We start from the raw sequence: 19,969 nt of genomic DNA, 5'->3' as shown, positions 1-19,969 counted from the left end.
AATTCACATGGGGAATCAATAACATAGATACCCCTAATACTTTTATGAATAGAGTCATTTATAAAAATTGCGCATTTTGTTCGTTTCGTTTGTATCATTTGGATAACGCCAAAAAGAAAGAAGGGATAGCCTTACCATACCTAAATCGATTCTCTTGACAAACCCTTTAACACCGTTGATTGCGACAACGCGTAACGGCGGATCGAAGTAGGGAAATATTCGTTTGATATTCTTGAGAAAGATTGCACCGTACTCCCTTAGAATCGCAAAATCCTGTTTGTATGATGCTAAGAAGTCTCGCATGAACTGAAGTAACTTACGTTATTATCATGTATGATCTTGGATGAAACTTTGTTGCTGAAGCTTTTCATTCCTTTGTAGAGACACAAAATGAATTAGAAATGTCTCTTTTAATATTTGAATGTGGGCCCCACTTAGTAAGACTTGGCCACTAATTCATCTAACCTTGCCACCTTGCTTTGTGAATAAAGAGTCATTTGATTGACTATATCTTACTGCCACGTTGGGTTTCAAAGCTAATCCAAAAGATTTTAATTAATCCTCCATCAACTTTTTAATTAACTTAGTAATCCCCCACTAGTCTAATAATTAACCAATTACCCACATAATTAAGAATTATCTCAAATGACTTAAAATACTATTTATTTTTTAACACACCTTATACACCTTACTATCATGGTCATGTGGGACCTTGTATGGCACTAGTCCATAAATACCAGGTATTATAGCTTGGATCGTATTTTATCCTAAATTGTCAAACTTCGACAAAACTTATTTTCTTCGATTTGCTTACCCTCTCACCTTCACGAATTTACTTGTCACTTGTTTGAATTAGCAAAATGCTTATAATCTCAAAATAATCCCATTCTCAAACTTATGTCGATTAACTTACGACGAAACTTTAACGTACGAAAATACGGGATATAACATCTCATTCCGAGCTTTCATTAATTTACTTATGGCATACTTTTACATATGAATACATGGGGTGTAACAATTATTTCTTTATTTAAAACAGTTATGTTACCAACAACTCAACAACATATGAGATGATGACTCCACGAAAGTAAATTTATCTTGACAATAAATTCACCAAGTAACAACGCAGGCACAGATTGGCACATTAAAGCAACACAATATTTCACGTAGAATGCATGACTATCACAAGAAATCAGAATCGTTCCAACACAAAAGTAACAACAAATAACCAAATACAACCAAAATACAAGTGAAATGATTTAAGGAAAAACAATAACCGTTCAAATCAACAAGCCTTTCCAATGTAGGATGTACAACAAGTCACATTGAGGTACCATACCTCATATTCACATTTCACAAATCACAATCACAATCTTCCTTATATTGCCGTGTGAGCCTTGCATATATTTTTTAAAATATTTTTCCCGAAATAGCTTCACGCGCTTTAGCCACCTTATCTTACGGCGTGGCTTCAAGTAATTTCCTTGCTAGCAACACTCGTATAAATCCCGCCTTATCTCGCTGCATGCCTATCAATACCTACCCTTATACCGCTGCATGCGCATCAACGTCACAACACAATAATCAGCTCGCACCACATGCCCATATGCCACAAAATTGCCAAAATAAACAATACCAATATAACCATAACACATAGCCTACGACTCAACCACAATGTGCACAAGAATCTCAATTACAACAAAATTAATGGAAAAATAACCCGAAAATGAAGGATATTCCATAAAATAACAACTTCAATTAAACCATGTTAATAGATCTCAATAACTACAATTTCAATTCAATGTATCAGAATAAACTCAACAATGAAACATATTTCCATGAAACAACAACTTCAATTCAAATGCATAACATAAGCTCAATAATAAAAGAGGTAGCATGAAATAGCAACTACTACTAAATGGATGAGAATAACTCAACATTGGAACAAACAGCATGTAATAACAACTACTACTAAATGCATATAAGAGTAACCTCGACAATGGAAAATAGAACATGTAATACAAATTCAATTAAAGTATATAAGAATAAACTTGACAGCGTAAGATAGAACAAATAATAATAGCTACAATTAAATGCTTATAAGTAGCCTAAGAGTCTAAACCGATCAAATACCATATATAAGCCTGTGTACATACTCGTCACCTTATGTACACGTCTTCCACATAATTCAAATAGTACAATCAAACCCAATCCTAAGGGGTAGTTCCCCCACACAAAGTTAGGCAAGATACCTACCTCAATTAGGCCAATTCATCACTCAAAAATAACTTTTCCCTTAAAATTCACATTCGCTCAGCTCAAATATATCCAAAAACTACTTGATATTATCAAACAATAGAAGAGAAACAAATTCCGATAATTCAAGTTAAGATCTCTAATGAAAATAAAAAATGTCAACTCAAAAGTAAACCATGGGCCCACACCTCAAAACCTGACAAAACTCACAAATTCCAACAACCCATTCAAATACGAGTCCAACCATACTAGTTTTACTTAAATCCGACTCTGAATCAATGTTCAAATCTTAAATATTAACTTTAGAAAGGTTTTGCTAAAATCCCCAAATTTCTCTTGTTGAATCCCATCTTTTGATGTTAAATCTTGTGGTGGATTCATATAAATATGATAAATATATGTTAGAATCACTTACCCCAAGCTTTTAGATGAAGGTCTAGGTTGAAACCCTTCAAAATCGAGCTCCCAAGTCTTAAGAGTGGTGAAGAATGAAATAAAAGTCCAAAAATCCTGTTTATATACAACAAATCTTATCTCCCACAGTGTTGACCGCACTTTTTCTAGTGTGGTCTGCACTTCCAACCACACTCCCAGTTGTGCGACCGCTATCCAAGTTTTTCGGTCACAATCCCGCAGTGATTGCACTTCCAACCTTCAGTAAAATGACCATAAATCTTTGTACAAATCTCCAAATGACAAACGGCTTAATTTTTTGAAAATTAGACACAAAGGGATACAACTTTTGTTTTTGTATCATCCCCAAATTCCTCATAGATTGAGAGATATGAGCATCCGAATTCCGAACAACGAACATGCAGATTTTCCTGTTGCAGCCCTCAGCGTGGTCTGCACTTTGGCTAGTGCCCCCTCACTCGGGGGTTTGTGGCCACACTCGAGTCTTTGCCTCAGCACTCCAAAAAAGTGCCATTCACACTCCTACAAATCCAAAACATCATCAAAGTGCCGAAATGCTCAAACTTGTTCAAAACTCACCCGAACCTCTCGGGACCCCGTCCTATCATCCGAACAAGTCCATAACCATTATTCGGACCTATCTAATGTCTAAAAACACCTACGGAAACATCAAATCAAAATATCAAAGACCAAACCACATGTTAAACTTTCTTAAGTTCATAAACTTCTAAACTTCCAACCAAGTGTCCGATTCACGCCTAACCAACTCTGATCACAACCAAACTTTGCACAGAAGTCCCAAAATGATAAATCAAACATATTTTCACTTCTGAAATAACAATCCGATTCCGATATCATTGTCAAACCTCGGTCAAACCATTCAATCTTTCAAACCTTCAACTTTCTAACTTTCGCCAATTCAAGCCGAAATGACCCAGGAACCTCCAAATCAAAATTCAAACTGCCCAAGTCCAAAATCACCATACGGACCTAACAGAACCATCAAAACTCCTATCCGAGATCAAATACACAAAGTCAAGTTCGGTCAACTCTTCCAAGTTAAAGCTTCCTAGTTGAGAACTATTCTTCCAAATCAAACCTGAACCACTTGAAAACCAAAACCAGCGATACACGCAAGTTATAATACACCATACAAAGTTATTCATGACCTCAAATCACCGAACGAATTGTAATTGCTCAAAACGACTAGTCAAGTCGTTACTTATGCATACTTCCCTACATATGATTATCTTATATATACTAAGATTATGGCATTTGAGTTGTCCGTGAAGTTGAGATGATAATGGAACGATGGTTTATGTTGTGCAATAATTGTGATATTGATATGTTATGGCTCGATTAATTTTCATGCGACTCTTGGATATGGACCCATCCCTCTGGAATCAGGTGATCGCCCATGCTACCTTGGGCATTGTGAGAGTAGGTGATACACGTATCATGTTGGAGCACACAGAATATGCTGGATATTGGTTATGGTTGAATTCTTGAGCATGCATTGAACATTCTATACTCATGTAGAAACATTCTTGCATATCATTGATATATTCACATTCATGCATTTTACATATGCATGGGACTTGTTAGTGGATTGTTGGACACTTGGAGAGTGTCGGATTGACGTATATATTGAGTATTCGTCATGCATAGACATTTTAGACTCATGTAGGAGCATTCATATAATTGCTATTTGGAAATTGATGTGAAGTTGGGTCTTTATCATGCATAGACACTCTACATTCATGTGGAAATATTCGAGTGAAATCCACTTGGTGAAAATCTCCTATATATGCGAATTTGAATTTGTATATGCTTTTATCTGTTTATTTTGAAAAGCATGTTTATTACCTTCTTCTTTGATTGTGCACCATACTATTGATGTCCGCTGTTTCTTGGCTATTTCTCTGTTACTTTATATACTTATGATCTACACATGTGATATAAAGGGAGTATATTTTTACTAAACCTCACCAGTACTTTGTTGAGGTTGTCTTGATACTTACTGAGTATAAGTGGTCAGCTGTACTCATACTACACTTCTACACCTTGCGTGCAAATATTGGAGCTGAGTTGTTGCTGAGTTCGAGGGAGAGCATTAAAGACTCATCGACATTATAGTTATCAATTGCCATTTGTTCATGGTAGGCTAGGATCATGTATTTTTGTTTATATATATTCATACAGATGGTGTATTTTTTTCATATCAACATTGTAATCCTAATCTTAGTCGCTTGTGACTTGTACTCTCGGTTCATATAGATAGTTGCATTAATTTTTGTTTTCTCATTTCATTATTTATTTGATAATCTTCAGTTCGAGCTGTGTTTATGTTGGTTGGCTTGCCTAGCGGGTAGAGTTAGAACTATCACGATCCCGGTTGGATTTGTGTCGTAACATAGCTGGCACCTTGTACTTTACATCCTTTTATTCATAGTGTCACAAAGGCTTCATAGCTGTAGTAGGTTCGATTTGTATTTTTCTTCATATGTATTGAAGTCTCACATGATATGTATGAATAATTCTTTTGGTTATTTCGATCTTTATGAGTTTATGAACCATTTTGAAGAAAAGATTAATGTTCTCTTTCTAAAATCATGCATGAGATATGGAAAGAAATGTCATGAAAGGTTGGTCCGCTCGATTAACAACCACAACATACCTAGTATAATAATAAAAGTAGGGTTTAGGGAGGGCAATGTATATGCTGACCTTTTGCCCTATCTTGTAGAGGTAGAGAGACTATCTTCAATGACCCTCGGCTCAAGGACAAATGAAAAGAAGCAGTAGTAACATAAAGTAACAATAACTATATAATAAGACAACTCAAGAAAAATAAATAACATGTAGAAATATAACTCTACGAACAAGAAAATATATGTTACAACCCAAAATCCCACCAAAGGCCGTAATGGCGCCTAACCTGCTTGCTAGGCAAGCTAACACTCATTAACAATAATAGAAGTCAATTATTAAGTCATTAACATAATTACAATATAAATAAGAAAGCGTAATAAATCTCAAACCAATATCATAAATACAAAAGTGAAGACATGGTCTAAACATGATCACAACTATCTCACTATATACCGAAAACCCGGTGTCACATCATCACGAGAATCTATCCAAAGTAAATAATCTCAACTGAACAACAACATCTATTGGGAAAGGAAAATACATACACAAAGATAGATAAGTAGGGAAGAGGGACTCCATGTGCTGCAGATCGAATCAAGTAAAGCAGCTCACTATGAAATCTCCTAAATAGTTGGCTGGGTACCACTAGTACGTGCCTTAGAATCTGCACAAAAATGTACAAAAGTATGGTATGAGTAAAAAACCACGATAGTCAGTAAGTATCAAATCTAGCCTCGAAGAAGTAGTGACAAGGGGTTGACACTGACACTTATTAACAGTCCGATAAACAAGTGAAAGCTTAAATAGAGCAAGAAATAAGGCATGATATCATCAAATAGGTACAAAGGTAAGGAACAGTAAATGCAAAATTTAGACATGCTTTTCAGGAAAAAAAAAGTACAATACAATGTCAAATATCTCAATTCCTTTCATACTCATGATATAAATCGATAAACGTTTATATATAATAAAGCTACCGCAAGAGTATAAAGTGCAAATGCATGCTCATGATCCACTCTTAACACCTCATAACACAAATTCATATGCCTTACACTAGCCAAGTGTCCAAACTAATCAATAATCTGGGTGCCTGCGCTCACATGACCCAAAGTAACATGGGTAATCACCTTACTCCGGAGGGACGAATCCATTGCGGCGTGCAACCCGATCCAATAATAATACCATCAGAAATCAATAATCAATATCCGCTCACTATGTCCTTAGTGCCAAAATCCTCAACTTTTCTTAAAATCCAATCCCCCAACTCATACATATGCATATGAGATGGTATGATCAAAGACGTACTAAGACATAATAACAAGATGTGGATGAATATTTGTATGAATAAAAAATTGCTACGGCTAATCATATAATTCAATTTTTAAAGTCAGTTTTAATATTCTTAAATCCAATCATGATGTCAAACGGGATCAAAGTAAGACTACGGCCAATCAAATGAACCAAAAATATTACTACGGCCAATCAACAAACCATATCCCTAGTCACGTTTTCTAATCATGAATAAACTTCATGAAGTAGTCACATAATGAAAGTAATATGGATAAATAATTCATAGTGTCCAAATAAGGCATATTATAAGCCTAACTCTAATCGGCTATAGTCATAACCTATCTAGTTATATACTCTCACCACCTCACATATACGTGGCACCTAAATCAAGCAACAGTTAAAAAATAAATCATCAATGGGTAGAATCTCCTCTTACAAGGATATACAAGAGACGTACCTCTACCTGGGAACACTTTTAACCTTCAAAACTGCCTTACCTTTCAAATCCACCTCTCAATAAAGTCAAATAATTCTATTGAAATCAACTCCAAGCGATAAAGCTCCAAGCTTTAATTTATCTCAAAAAGTCAATAAAGGTCAGCCGGGCCCCACATGGTAAAAACCCGAGTCTAGGGGTAGATCTCGACTACATATAGTTCCCCAAGTCTAAATATATGATTAGATTCCATTTTCGAGTCCAAACCGACCCTCAAATCCCCAAAATACACCCTCTTAAGTTGTAGGCAAAACCTCCAAATTTCTCTATAAAATTCCATATTTTACGTGTAAAACTCTATGGGGAATCAAGATATATAATTAAGTTCAAGTAGAAACTACTTACCCTCAAAGTTTTGGTGAAAATTTCTTCCAAAATTGCCTCTTCCCATGCTCCAAAACTTAAAAATAGTAAAAGATGAGTAAATACCAGAAATATAAGATCTGTCAAGCATCTTCGCACATGCAGTCACTTAGCCATTTATGCGACACCATATTTGCACCACAAAATCTCGCATTTGTGAGCCTCATCCCTTGAACCAATTTTGCATATGCGGCCAAAAATTCCGCAGATGCAGACACGCACACCCCACACTTAAACCATTGCTCGTCCTCGAGCAATCAAACTACACTTCATATAGACACAATATTTTTTAACAACTCTAATAACTTATCATATCAAGGATATTTAAAACAGATTAAGTACAATACTATAACATCCTCGTCTCAAGATTTGACTCAAAAGCACCACGTATTTTTCACAACCCGCAAACACTCCAACACAGAGGTCAACGACATTACCTTTCCTTCATGAATCAAGTGCCCTCACATAACAATAGAGAGTAGTTCCACACACAATAAAATCTAAGAACAATTATAAACTCAAGATAGAAAGAATTCACTCACTCTCAAAAGTAACATTCATATTCCACACAAGACATGTCATAGGCTTGCCCGTAGTGTACTACTCTACTAATTGAGCTCATTCAGTCAAGGATCAAGTAGGACTTTAATTGGTTGTAATGCAGGCTGCGGGATGGGTAGGATACATTTGGATATAAGAGTGACTATACTTCCCTAAGCACTTTAATACATATAATTAACCATTCAAAACCCCATACTTATGTCAAACCATAACTCAACCTTCATATCAATATACATTAACTCTCTACTTCTTTAAGCACAATTACATTAAGAGCCACCACTATGAAGGAATATTTTTCACTATCATACACTTACTTGTTTTCCTTTCTTTTTCAATTCATGTGGCTCTTACTTTTTCAAAACATTACACCTTTCTCCTTATTTTAATAGTTCCACTCAAAAACCAAACCAACCACCCCACACTTCACTTTTACAAAGTTCATAACAAATTCAAATTCTCACGAAGGTTCAAATAGATGGTAAATTCAAACAAATGGATAAGGCTTTTAATGTGGTTTTAAAGAAACAAGATTATAGGCTCAAAGGGGTTAACTACGATACATAACAATTAGGTGGGAAAAAGCATATTTCTGGCTCAACAAAGAAATGCCTATATCCCTTCCAAGACTGAATAAAACTACTATTTCGCTTTGCAAACATACGGAAAATGTTCTAGACATAAAATGCAATGAACAAAATACCACAAAATCTCACACACACATGGAATATAAATCACTCAGGAATGGACTATCACGACACTCTAGTTACACCCCATGTTTCCATATGTGAAATTACGCCATAAGTAAATTGATGGAAGCTCGGAAATGAGATATTACATCCCGCATTTTTGTATGTTAAGGTTTCGGCGTAAGTTAATCGATGTAAGTTCGGGAATGAAATTATTTTGAGATTATAAACAATATGCTATATCAAACAAGTGATGAGTAAATTCGTGAAGGTGAGAGGGCAAGCAAATCGAAGAAAATGAATTTCATCGAAGTTTGACATTTTGAGATAAAATACGGTCCAAGCTGCAATACCCCGTATTTATCGACTAGTGCCATAAAAGGTACCACATGACCATGATAGCAAGACATATAAGGTGTGTTAAAGGTGACTAATATTTTAAGTAATTTGAGATAATTCTTAATTATGTGGATAATTGGGTAATTATAGATTTTTAGTGGGAGATTAACGAAGTAATTAAGTAATTAAATTATTGGATAAGCTTAATAAGCCAAAAACGTGGTAGCAATTAAATCACTCTTACTTCATGAAGCAAGATGGCACATTAAGAAAGTCTTGGGGATTAGTCATCACCTAAGTGGGGCCCACACCCACTAAGGTAAAAGATATCTAAAACATTTACAAAGAGAGACATGTCTAATCTCCATAGCAATGTGAATTGCTCCAGCAAAATCATACAAAATGATAGTAACGTGGGTTACTTCAACAAAATTCATACGAGATTGTATCTTAGCAAGAATATACAATTGACGGTGCAATCTTTTAATGATTCATACGAGATTATATCTTAGCAAGAATATACAATTGATGGTGCAATATTTCAATGATTCATACGAGATTCATACGAGCTTCAATTTTAATGGAGTACGGTGCAATCTTTCTCAAGAATATCATACGGATTTTTTCCTACTTCGATCCGCCGTTACGTATTTTCGCAAGTGACGCGTGTTAGAGTGATTGTCAAGAGAATCGGCTCCGGTATGTTAAGGCTATCCCTTCTTTTCTTTTGGCATGGTTCAAATGAAACGAGCAAAATATGCAACTTTCATAAATGACTCTATTCATAGAAATACTAGGGGTGTCTATATTCTTGATTCTCCATGTGTCTTATTATTCTATCATCTGTTCATGGGTCTCAAAAAATACGGAAGTTGATAAAGTTTATTTCATGATATTAATCAGAGGCATAATGGTCTTATGATGTTCCGAGATATTTTATTGACGTACTTCTCATGCATTGCATTCATTTATACATGTACATTGACCCATGACCAGATGACGTTATATACGCATATATATGCACATTATATGTATATGGGAAAAGGTTACGGTGTTATATACGCACCACCACCTGATCAGCTAGTATACGTTGATGATTTGCCCACAGTGGCCAAAATGATATGATGGGATGCCCTCAGAGGCTTGATGATGTTATGAACGCATATACCTAAGCATGGTATGATACTTATACGCATATGCATGACATTGTAAATATTAATGATTCACAAAGCTATTCAGACATACATGTCGAGTCTTTTACTCCATGTTTTTCTCATGTCTATTGTTTACTGATTTTCATTCCTTAAATACTCATTACATTATTTGTATTGACGTCCCTTTGTCGGGGGACTCTGCATTTCATTCCCGCAGATCCTGATAGACAGGTCGAGAGTCTTCCAAGTAGGCTATCAACTCAGCGGAAGGTGTTGGTGCACTCCATTTGCTCCGGAGTTGCTTGTTTGGTCAGTAAGATTTAGACGTGTATTGTTTGGTATGGTAGGGCTCTGTCCCGACCTTTATAATAATTATGTATTCTTAGAGACTTGTAGACAGATGTCATATACGTAAAATATTGTATGGCCTTGTCGGCCTATGTTCAGTATACGAGTGGTTATTTTGGTCTTATAGGCCCGTATGTCTTATGTATAAGTTGGTATTTCATGTCGTATTTTACATATCTCACGGCAGCCTCCCCGGCTAAGTTATCGATGATAGTATGACACGAAAAGATACGTTATGTTGGTACTCGGTTGAGTAAGGTACCGGGTGCCCGTCGCGGCCCATCTATTTGGGTCGTGATAAGTTTGGGTCATGACAAAGGTGGTATCAGAGGAGTTCTGTCCTAGGGAGTCTACAAGTTGTGTCTAGTAGAGTCTTGTTTATGGGTGTGTTGTGCACCACACTTATAAGCAGGAGGCTATAGGGCATTTAGGACTGTCACTCTTTCTTCTTACTCTAGATCGTGTGGTAGAGCTCAGTTGTAAGAACTCAATTTCTTAAAACTCTATCTTATTCATAATATGACGATGCCTACATCCAAAAAGACGGTTGGTAAGAGATATAGTTGTGGAAGAGTTGAGTCAGAGGAACTCGATTTTTGCATCATGCTTATAATGGATAAATATGAGGTATTCAGCAGATCATGTGTATACTAATATGTGTAAGCTTCTTGATAAGGATCTCTAAGGCAAGAATGTCTATCCACTCTTACGGTAAAAAGGAATAAGAGAATCGGAAAGTAGACACAAGTTTCAGCAAGTAAATATAGCAAGGTGAAGAAGGATACGAGGTACCAAGTTAATAAAGATTAATAGTATTTACAATTCCAGCAGAGAAATATAAGTATTTTGAATCACCTTCAACAGTAGCAGAGTTATGTATAATCGGCCACACCAACCTCAGTTATGCTCCATGGGAGCCAACAGATATAGTTTAAGAGAAGGAGGAGATATCAGGATCCAGCTGGGGTTAAAGTAACCCAAAAGGTTGGATCGATTGTTAGCGTTAGCTGACATTTTTGAAGGATATTACAAACGTGGTAATAATTCTCCTTGTGAGACACCCAGATGGTGCATTCTAGAATAGTACAGCTAGATATGAATACTAGAGTGTTCAAAATTTATTTTTTACAAAGACAGGTACTGGAATCCTGGAAGGGATAAATATTACCTTAGTATGGCTCCCGTCCCTAGTAGAGAGAGAATGTTAGGCAACCCGAAGAGCCAGTGGATGGAGCAAGGGGAGCTAGAAGCAGAAGAATAACCTTTAAAGGTCATTCAGAAAGACGCCTCCATAAAGCAAGAAATGTGAGCAAAGTTAAGCTAAAGGGACTGTATGTGCCAGTTACACTAGGTGTCTCCCTCGTGAGTAAGGAATTTTGTTATCCTTGGTACATAAGGATTACCGCAAGGCGAGTAAGGGTCATCAATGATGTGAAAATACACCAAAGATGAAGAGGTAAAACATGTATACGTAGATAATCGTAGCACTAAATCTTAGTACTCCCCTAAAGGGGGAATATAAAGGATGTGGCATTAAGTCAGAATTAAGTGGTTATAGTAACTATGAAATGGTAAAGGAAGAATGCGATAAAAATGAGAAAGGGATGAGATTGCACTTATTCAAATCCTACAAATATGCTACGATTCCAGAACATTATGCAAACACGATGTCAAGGAGAGGAAGTAAGGGTTCCTTCCCAAGATGTTTTTGATAGATAAGGAGCCAGTGCGAGACGTAAGTTAAGACAAAGGAAATAATCCAATAAAGATTATGAGGAATATTGATATGATAATGGGCCAACGAGTAGTTAGTAATTGATTCAGGAAGAACCTAGTTATTGCTAGACAAGAGGATACAGACAAATCAACATATCTTGCAAGATAAACATAGTGAACCCCAACATGGAGAATTCAGCCTCGGAGATATGACATCGTGACCCTTGAAAAATATTCAGATAGGAGTTGGGATAGTTAAAGGTACCGTATGAGTGTTACGGAAATAGAAGAGAGTGACACTAGGAAGACAGTCAAAATATCAGTTCAGAAGCAACCCTACAAGCATAAGGGCGTGGAAGTAAGTAACTACGGATAATTATAGGCGAGGAAGAACATTAAAAATTCCGTCGAGTATACGATGTAATAAGCTCGCAGCTTTACAAGAGTCAGAGGGTCCTCCCTAAGTACTACAATGAAAGATAAGCTGAGAAAATAAGGGAGAAGGCTTCAACCTAAGCATAGTAACTTGAAGAAGAAATGGTCATGTAAGAACAGTCTCACTACAACATTATATGCACTCCATAAGAAAGTGGCACCAACCGTGGCCAATGAAGGGGAAGTAAAATCAAAGGTGATGTTCAAGATCATATGGGTTGTATGGAATTCCAATATGTGTGGGCACTAAGATAAGCCAAGCATTCGTATAACAAGGGGCAGAAAGACCAGGAAAAGTAATAGCTTACGTTTAAACAAAGTTGAGAAGGAACAAAAATAATTATTCGATCGATGATCCAGAGTTAGTTACGTTATGAACGCATTTAAGAGTTCGGAGTATTATCCATGAAACATATACGTTGACAATCATACAGTTGTAGAAGACTCTGGTATAAGTTAAAAGAAAGAATTGAGTCTAATTCATAGACAAGGGATTGAATTATTAGATGATGGTATCACGGATATTCCATAGCGTCTATGAAAGGCTAAAGTAATAACTAATACTATGAGCTGCAGATCAGAAGATAGATTAAGCCTACATTAAGGTTGATCACAAGGAAGAGGAAACTAAAGAGTTTAATCAACTAAGTAAATCAGGAGTCCGATTATTGGATCCGGAAAATTACAGGAATCGTGATTGAGAACATAGCAGAATCACTCTTAATATCAAAGGTACAAGAGAAGATAGTACATTAGCCATATTACATAACGGCTCTATGGTAAAGCCAGTTAGAAGAGTACTAGCCTCATAAGAAGTCAGTATGAAGCTCCCACCGGATTGTGTATGCACCAGAGGTGCAAGTATTATAATAAAGCTTCAATTTGTGGATATAAATTATACATGTGTGGAAGGGAGGTCATGAAAGAGATAGAAGATGTGATGTGAGATTCTAAGGTAAGTAAGGTAAAGGTGAACAACGTACGAGATACTCAAGTGCATAAGGTTGTAAATAGTCCATACTTTAGATAAAAAGCTAGAAGCACGGGGATTCAGTATCCAGGAATGATAGCGGCATCGTTAGTGGCATATCTTCCAGCCTATGATTTCTACGTACTGAGAGATCTAGTCAAGAGAGAAAAAAAGAGTTGATACGATGTGATGTATCGCTTGATGTTCCAGAATAACATAAGGAAATATATGGTGCAAGCAGGTTGAAGGAAAGTGGCTAATAATATAAATAGATATGTGTAGGTCGCAAGATAAAGTATGGTAAAGCGACAAGGTTTTAGGAAGATATGAGTAAGATAAGGAAAGGCAAGTGAGAAGGCGACGAGAAGGGATAAGTCCTCGGGATTAAGCTCGTGAAAATAAGAAAGCTGATTATTTCTCTAAGATAGCTTAGTATAGCCTGAATGAACTCAAAGGAGTCTAAGACTAGTAGCATTTAGAAGAGATGGAATGATGCCCTGGTAGTAGAATAAGGGTGTAATTATGGTAGATAAAGGATGACGTTTGGGCCTTCGATTGAGTTATGATTTGAAGACAAAAAGGGCGATTTCATGATTTGTACGGGATGAATCACGTTGGTATGCTATAAAATATGGTTATAGAAGCATGGTATCACCCCCTGGTGGATCAGTCTAATCATTTCAGATGGTCCCCAATGAGAGGTGAGCCCTAGCGGTAGTGTGACATAAGAGGTTAAGTTATCGGTATTAAGGTTAATCAACAATGGATGGGTAAAAGTTACAAAGTATGAGATGAGATTAGACCATCATTCTTAAGATGAACAGTAATGAAGAAGCATTAAAGGACTTACATTTATGCATATAGGATAAGCAACGAGAGTAACCTGGAGTTTGGTAGCAGACCTCAGTAACGATAAATCAAAGTAAGAGTTAGGGCAGTAAAGTCATACGGATGGATAAACTGATCTATGAAATAAGGTATAACAATATTTGTAAGTTCAACAAAGTACCGAGCGAAGAACTTCAGCATACCCATAGATGCCCAGAGGGACATCTTACCAAGCTCTGTATATGTTTACAAAGTGAAGCCTAGATATCGGCTAAAACCCGGAGGAAAACGGAGAGAAGAGTCGCATAGATGCACTTACAAGGTCAAAGTCGTACATGCTGCATGACAGAAGGTAGCAACAGTCACGAGATTGGAAGGATTCTGACCACAAGTCATAGTGTGAGAAAGAGGCATAGAGGGGGGAATGCCCTGGCCTTTAGATTTATTCACAGAACAGTTGCCTAGATGGTAAGGAGAGTACTAAAGTATTCGGAAGACATAGATTATGAAAATGATAAGTGCATCAGTCAATACTCGAGGACGAATATTCCAAAGAGGGGAATGATGTTACACCCCATGTTTCCATACGTGAAAGTACGCCATAAGTAAATTGATAGAAGCTTGGAAATGAGATGTTACATCCCGCATTTTCGTATGTTAAGGTTTCATCGTAAGTTAATCTACGTAAGTTCGAGAATGAGATTAATTTGAGATTATAAGCATTATGCTATTTCAAACAAGTGATGAGTAAATTCGTGAAGGTGAGAGGGCAAGCAAATCGAAGAAAATGAATTTCGTCGAAGTTTGACATTTTGAGATAAAATACGGTCCAAGCTACAATACCCCGTATTTATGGACTAGTGCCATACAAGGTACCACATGACCATGATAGCAAGACATATAAAGTGTGTTAAAGGTGACTAGTATTTTCAGTAATTTGAGATAATTCTTAATTATGTGGATAATAGAGTAATTATAAATTTTTAGTGGGAGATTAAAAGTAATTAAGCTAATTAAGTAATTAAGTTATTGGATAAGCTTAATAAGTCAATAACGTGGCAGCAATTAAATCACTCTTACTTCATGAAGCAAGATGCACATTAAGAAAGTCTTGGGGATCAGTCATCACCTAAGTGGGGCCCACACCCACTAAGGTAAAAGATATCTCAAAAATTTACAAAGAGAGACATGTCTAATCTTCATAGCAATGTGAATTGCTCCAGGAAAATCATAAAAATGATAGTAACGTGGGTTATTTCAACAAAATTCATACGAGATTGTATCTTAGCAAGAATATACAATTGACGGTGCAATCTTTCAATGATTCATACGAAATTATATCTTAGCAAGAATATACAATTGACGGTGCAATATTTCAATGATTCATACGAGATTCATACGAGCTTCAATTCTAAGGGAGTACGGTGCAATCTTTCTCAAGAATATCATACGAATTTTCCCTACTTCGATCCGCCGTTACGTGTTGTCACAAGTGACGTGTGTTAGAGGAATTATCAAGAGAATCGGCTCATGTATCTTAAGGCTATCCCTCCTTTCCTTTTGGCATGGTCCAAATGATACAAATGAAACGAGCAAAATACGCAACTTTCATAAATGACTCTATTCATAGAAATACTAGGGGTGTGCATATTCTTGATTCTCCATGTGTCTTATTATTCTATCATTTGTTCATGGGTCTCAGAAAATACATAAGTTGATTAAGTTTATTTAATGATATTAATCAGAGGCATAATAGTCTTATGACATTCCGAGATATTTTATTGACGTACTTCTCATGCATTGCATTCATTTATACATATACATTGACCCATGACCAGATGACATTATATATTCGTATATATGTACATTATATGTATATTGGATATGGGAAAAGGTTACGGCGTTATATACGCACCACCACCTGATCAGCGGGTATACGTTGATGATTTGCCCACAGTGGCCGAAATGATATGATGGGATACCCGCAGAGGCTTGATGATGTTATGAACGTATATACCTAAGCATGGTATGATATTTATATGCATATGTATGACATTGTAAATATTAATGATTCACAAAGCTATTCAGACATACATGTGGAGTCTTTTACTCCATGTTTTTCTTATGTCCATTGTTTACTGATTTTCATTCTTTACATACTCGGTACATTATTTGTATTGACGTACCTTTGCCGGGGGATGCTGCGTGTCATGCCAGCAGGTCCCGATAGACAGGTCGAGAGTCCTCCAAGTTGTCGATCAGCTCAGCGGAAGGTGTTGGTGCGCTCCATTTACTCCGGAGTTGCTTGTTTGGTCAGTATGATTTAGACGTGTATTGTTTGGTATGGCGGGGCTCTGTCCCGACCTTTATGATAATTATGTATTCTTAGAGGCTTGTAGACAAATGTCATGTGCGTAAAAGATTGTATTGACTTGTCGGCCTATGTTCAGTGTACGAGTGGTTATTTTTGTCTTTTAGGCCCGTATGTCTTATGTATACGTTGGTATTTCATGTCGTATTCTACTTATCTCACGGTAGCCTCCCCGGCCCAGTTGCCGATGATAGTATGATACAAAAAGATACGTTATATTGGTACTCGGTTGAGTAAGATACCGGGTGCCCGTCGCGGACCATCGGTTTGGGTCATGACATGTTTGGGTCGTGACAGAAAGCACAAGAAGAATTTCTCGACCCATGATTTAGAGTTAGCCACAGTGATTCATGCACTAAAGATGTGGAGGCACTTTTTGTATGGCATTCGTGCTGATATCTATAAGGATCATAAGAGCCTTCAGTATATCTTTAAGCAAAAGGAATTGAATTTACGCCAAAAGAGATGGTTGGAGATACTTAAAGACTATGACGTGGATATTTTATATATCATCCAGGGAAGGCGAATTAGTAGCCGACGCCCTTAGCCGTAGATCTATGGGTAGTGATAACAACACGATAGGGGTCCAAGAATTACTAAAGAAAATCAAGAAACGTGCAGAAGCTAAAAGAAAATAAAGAAACAAAAAACAATGAAAAATTAAAGATAGATTGAATTCAAGAAGTCTATTCTTGAAGTTGAATCCTAACAACAACAATTAGCTAACAAAGAACTAATCGCCTTTGGTAGAGAATTAAAAACAAGAGATAGATTGTGAAACCCGGCCCTTTAGAATAACAAGAACAACAATAAGCCTAAACTTATCACCTTTCTTGAATACCTAGAAGTGATATAAGATTTCGAAAGAGTTTAATCTTACCACCTTAAGTTGAGTCTTGAAGGTTGAAGAATAAATCCAAGAGTAGTAACACACAAGAGTGTAAGAAAAATCTCACAATATTTATTGATAATAGTCTATAATAATCTAAAATCTAAAAACAAAGAATACACCCCTTTATATAGAGAGGGGGTCACGAAATTCCTACCTAAAAACAAGGAAATAAAGTCCTAAACTACTTTGGACAACAAGTCCAAATACCTTAGGAAAAGGAAAAACACTAGGAAACAAAACCAGGTCAATCTTGGAAAGTATCTCCAAATCTTCATTCTTGTCCTTGAATAGATTTGAGCTTCCTAGGATGCTATCAGGTAGCCTGTCATATTTACAGCGAGAGAAGAGGGGAATAGCCCATGAGGTTCATCGGCTAGCTAATCTTGGAGTTCGATTATTAGATTCAGGTGATACGAGAAGTTACTATTCAGGACACAACAACATCCTCTTTAGTAACTGAAGTGAAGGAACGCCAATACGAGGATCCTGTGTTAGCTCATTATAGGGATACAACCCCTCATAAGGAGAAGACACCGTTTGATATTACAAAAGATGGGGTCCTTAGATATCAAGGGCGATTATGTGTCCCTAATGTTGTTGGGCTGCGTCGGCAGGTTATGGGAGAAACTCATTATTCTCGTTATTCTATCCATTCAGGACCAACAAAGATGTATCATGATATCAGGGAAATATATTGGTGGGACGGAATGAAAAAGGATATAGCAGAGTTTGTTGCTCAGTGCCCTAACTGTCAGCAGGTTAAGATTGAGCATCAAAAACTCGGTGGATTATTGCAGGCTATATAGATTCCGACTTGAAAGTGGAAAGTAATCAATACAGATTTCATCATAGGCTTACCTCGTACCCAACGTAAGTTCGATTCTATATGGGTGATTGTTGATATACTTACAAAATCAGCCCATTTTGTACCTGTTAGGACTACATATTCCGCAGAGGATTATGCAAGGCTTTACATTAAAGAAATAGTACGACTTCATGGTGTCCCTAAATCTATTATCTCGGATAGAGGAGCTCAGTTTACAGCTAATTTCAAGAGGTCTTTCCTAAAAAGACTGGGGACTCAGGTAAGTCTTAGTATAGCATTTCATCCCCAGATAGATGGACAAGTTAAGTGTACTATTCAGACACTTGAGGATATATTATGGATATGTGTGATAGACTTCAGGGGCATCTGAGATGATCATTTGCCTCTTATCGAGTTCACGTGTAATAATAGCTATCATTCTAGTATTCAGATAGCTCCATACGAAGCTCTTTATGGATGGAGGTGTAGCTCGCCTATAGGATGGTTCGATGTTGGGGAAACTAAGTTAGTAGGACTAGAATTGGTACAACAGGCAATCGAGAAGATTATGCTTATACAGTAAAGGCTATTAGCATCTCAAAGTCATCAGAAGTCATATGCGGATAATCAATGACGAGACTTGGAGTTCCAAGTTGACGATTGTGTATTCCTAAAGGTATTACCGATGAAAGGAGTTAGAAGGATTGGAAAGAAAGGAAAACTTAGCCCTCGGTACATTGGACCATATAATATCATACGCAAGGTAGGCCAGGTAGCATATGAGTTAGACTTGCCTTCTGACATGGAATCTGTACATCCAGTCTTTCATGTGTCTATGCTCCGTAACTGTATCGGAGATCCTTCCAGATTTGTGTCAGTTGACGATGTTCAAGTCACAGAACATCTATCATATGAGGAAACTCCCATTGCTATACTAGATAGACAGGTTCAGAGATTGAGGAATAAAGACGTAGCTTCGGTTAAAGTACATTGGAGAAACAATAATTTGGAAGAAATGACTTGGGAAACCGAAGAAGACATGAAGTCTAGGTATCCTCCCTTATTTCCTCTTCCAGAGAATGATCTGGCTGAGACATCATAGCCTTAAGATACGAATATGGATTCTTGTGTTAATTATTTTCACTAGTCGTGTGAGGTTATTGTAGTGATTAATGATTGTGGCAATATGTGGCATTGAATTATTGAGTTTTCTACATAAAGGATTGATAGTAGTACTGTTACAAAGGCGACTCTACCAAAATTTATATAGATCCTGGGGAGTTAACCATTCGAGGACGAATGTTTCAAAGGGGGAAAGGATGTTACATCTTGCGTTTTCGTACGTTAAAGTTTCATCGTAAGTTAATCGACGTAGACTCGGGGATAAGATTAG

General features: G+C 36.8%; 1 protein-coding gene across 1 annotated transcript; it reads left to right on the top strand.

The window, feature by feature from the left end:
- The first annotated feature begins 19,261 nt into the window (after window positions 1–19,261).
- Window positions 19,262–19,678, top strand: LOC138898855 (uncharacterized). Its single transcript, XM_070184961.1, has one exon. The coding sequence runs from the start codon at window positions 19,262–19,264 to the stop codon at window positions 19,676–19,678; it is 417 nt and encodes a 138-aa protein (XP_070041062.1).
- The last annotated feature ends 291 nt before the right edge of the window (window positions 19,679–19,969 follow it).

Source organism: Nicotiana tomentosiformis, chromosome 9 (genome assembly GCF_000390325.3).
Source record: "Nicotiana tomentosiformis chromosome 9, ASM39032v3, whole genome shotgun sequence".
Lineage (NCBI taxonomy): Eukaryota > Viridiplantae > Streptophyta > Magnoliopsida > Solanales > Solanaceae > Nicotiana > Nicotiana tomentosiformis.
This window is presented reverse-complemented; position numbering and strand designations above follow the sequence as displayed.

Coding starts and splice junctions, on each gene's coding strand:
- LOC138898855 (XM_070184961.1), top strand. CDS start 19,262: ATGAAAGGAGTTAGAAGGATTGGAAAGAAAGGAAAACTTAGCCCTCGG.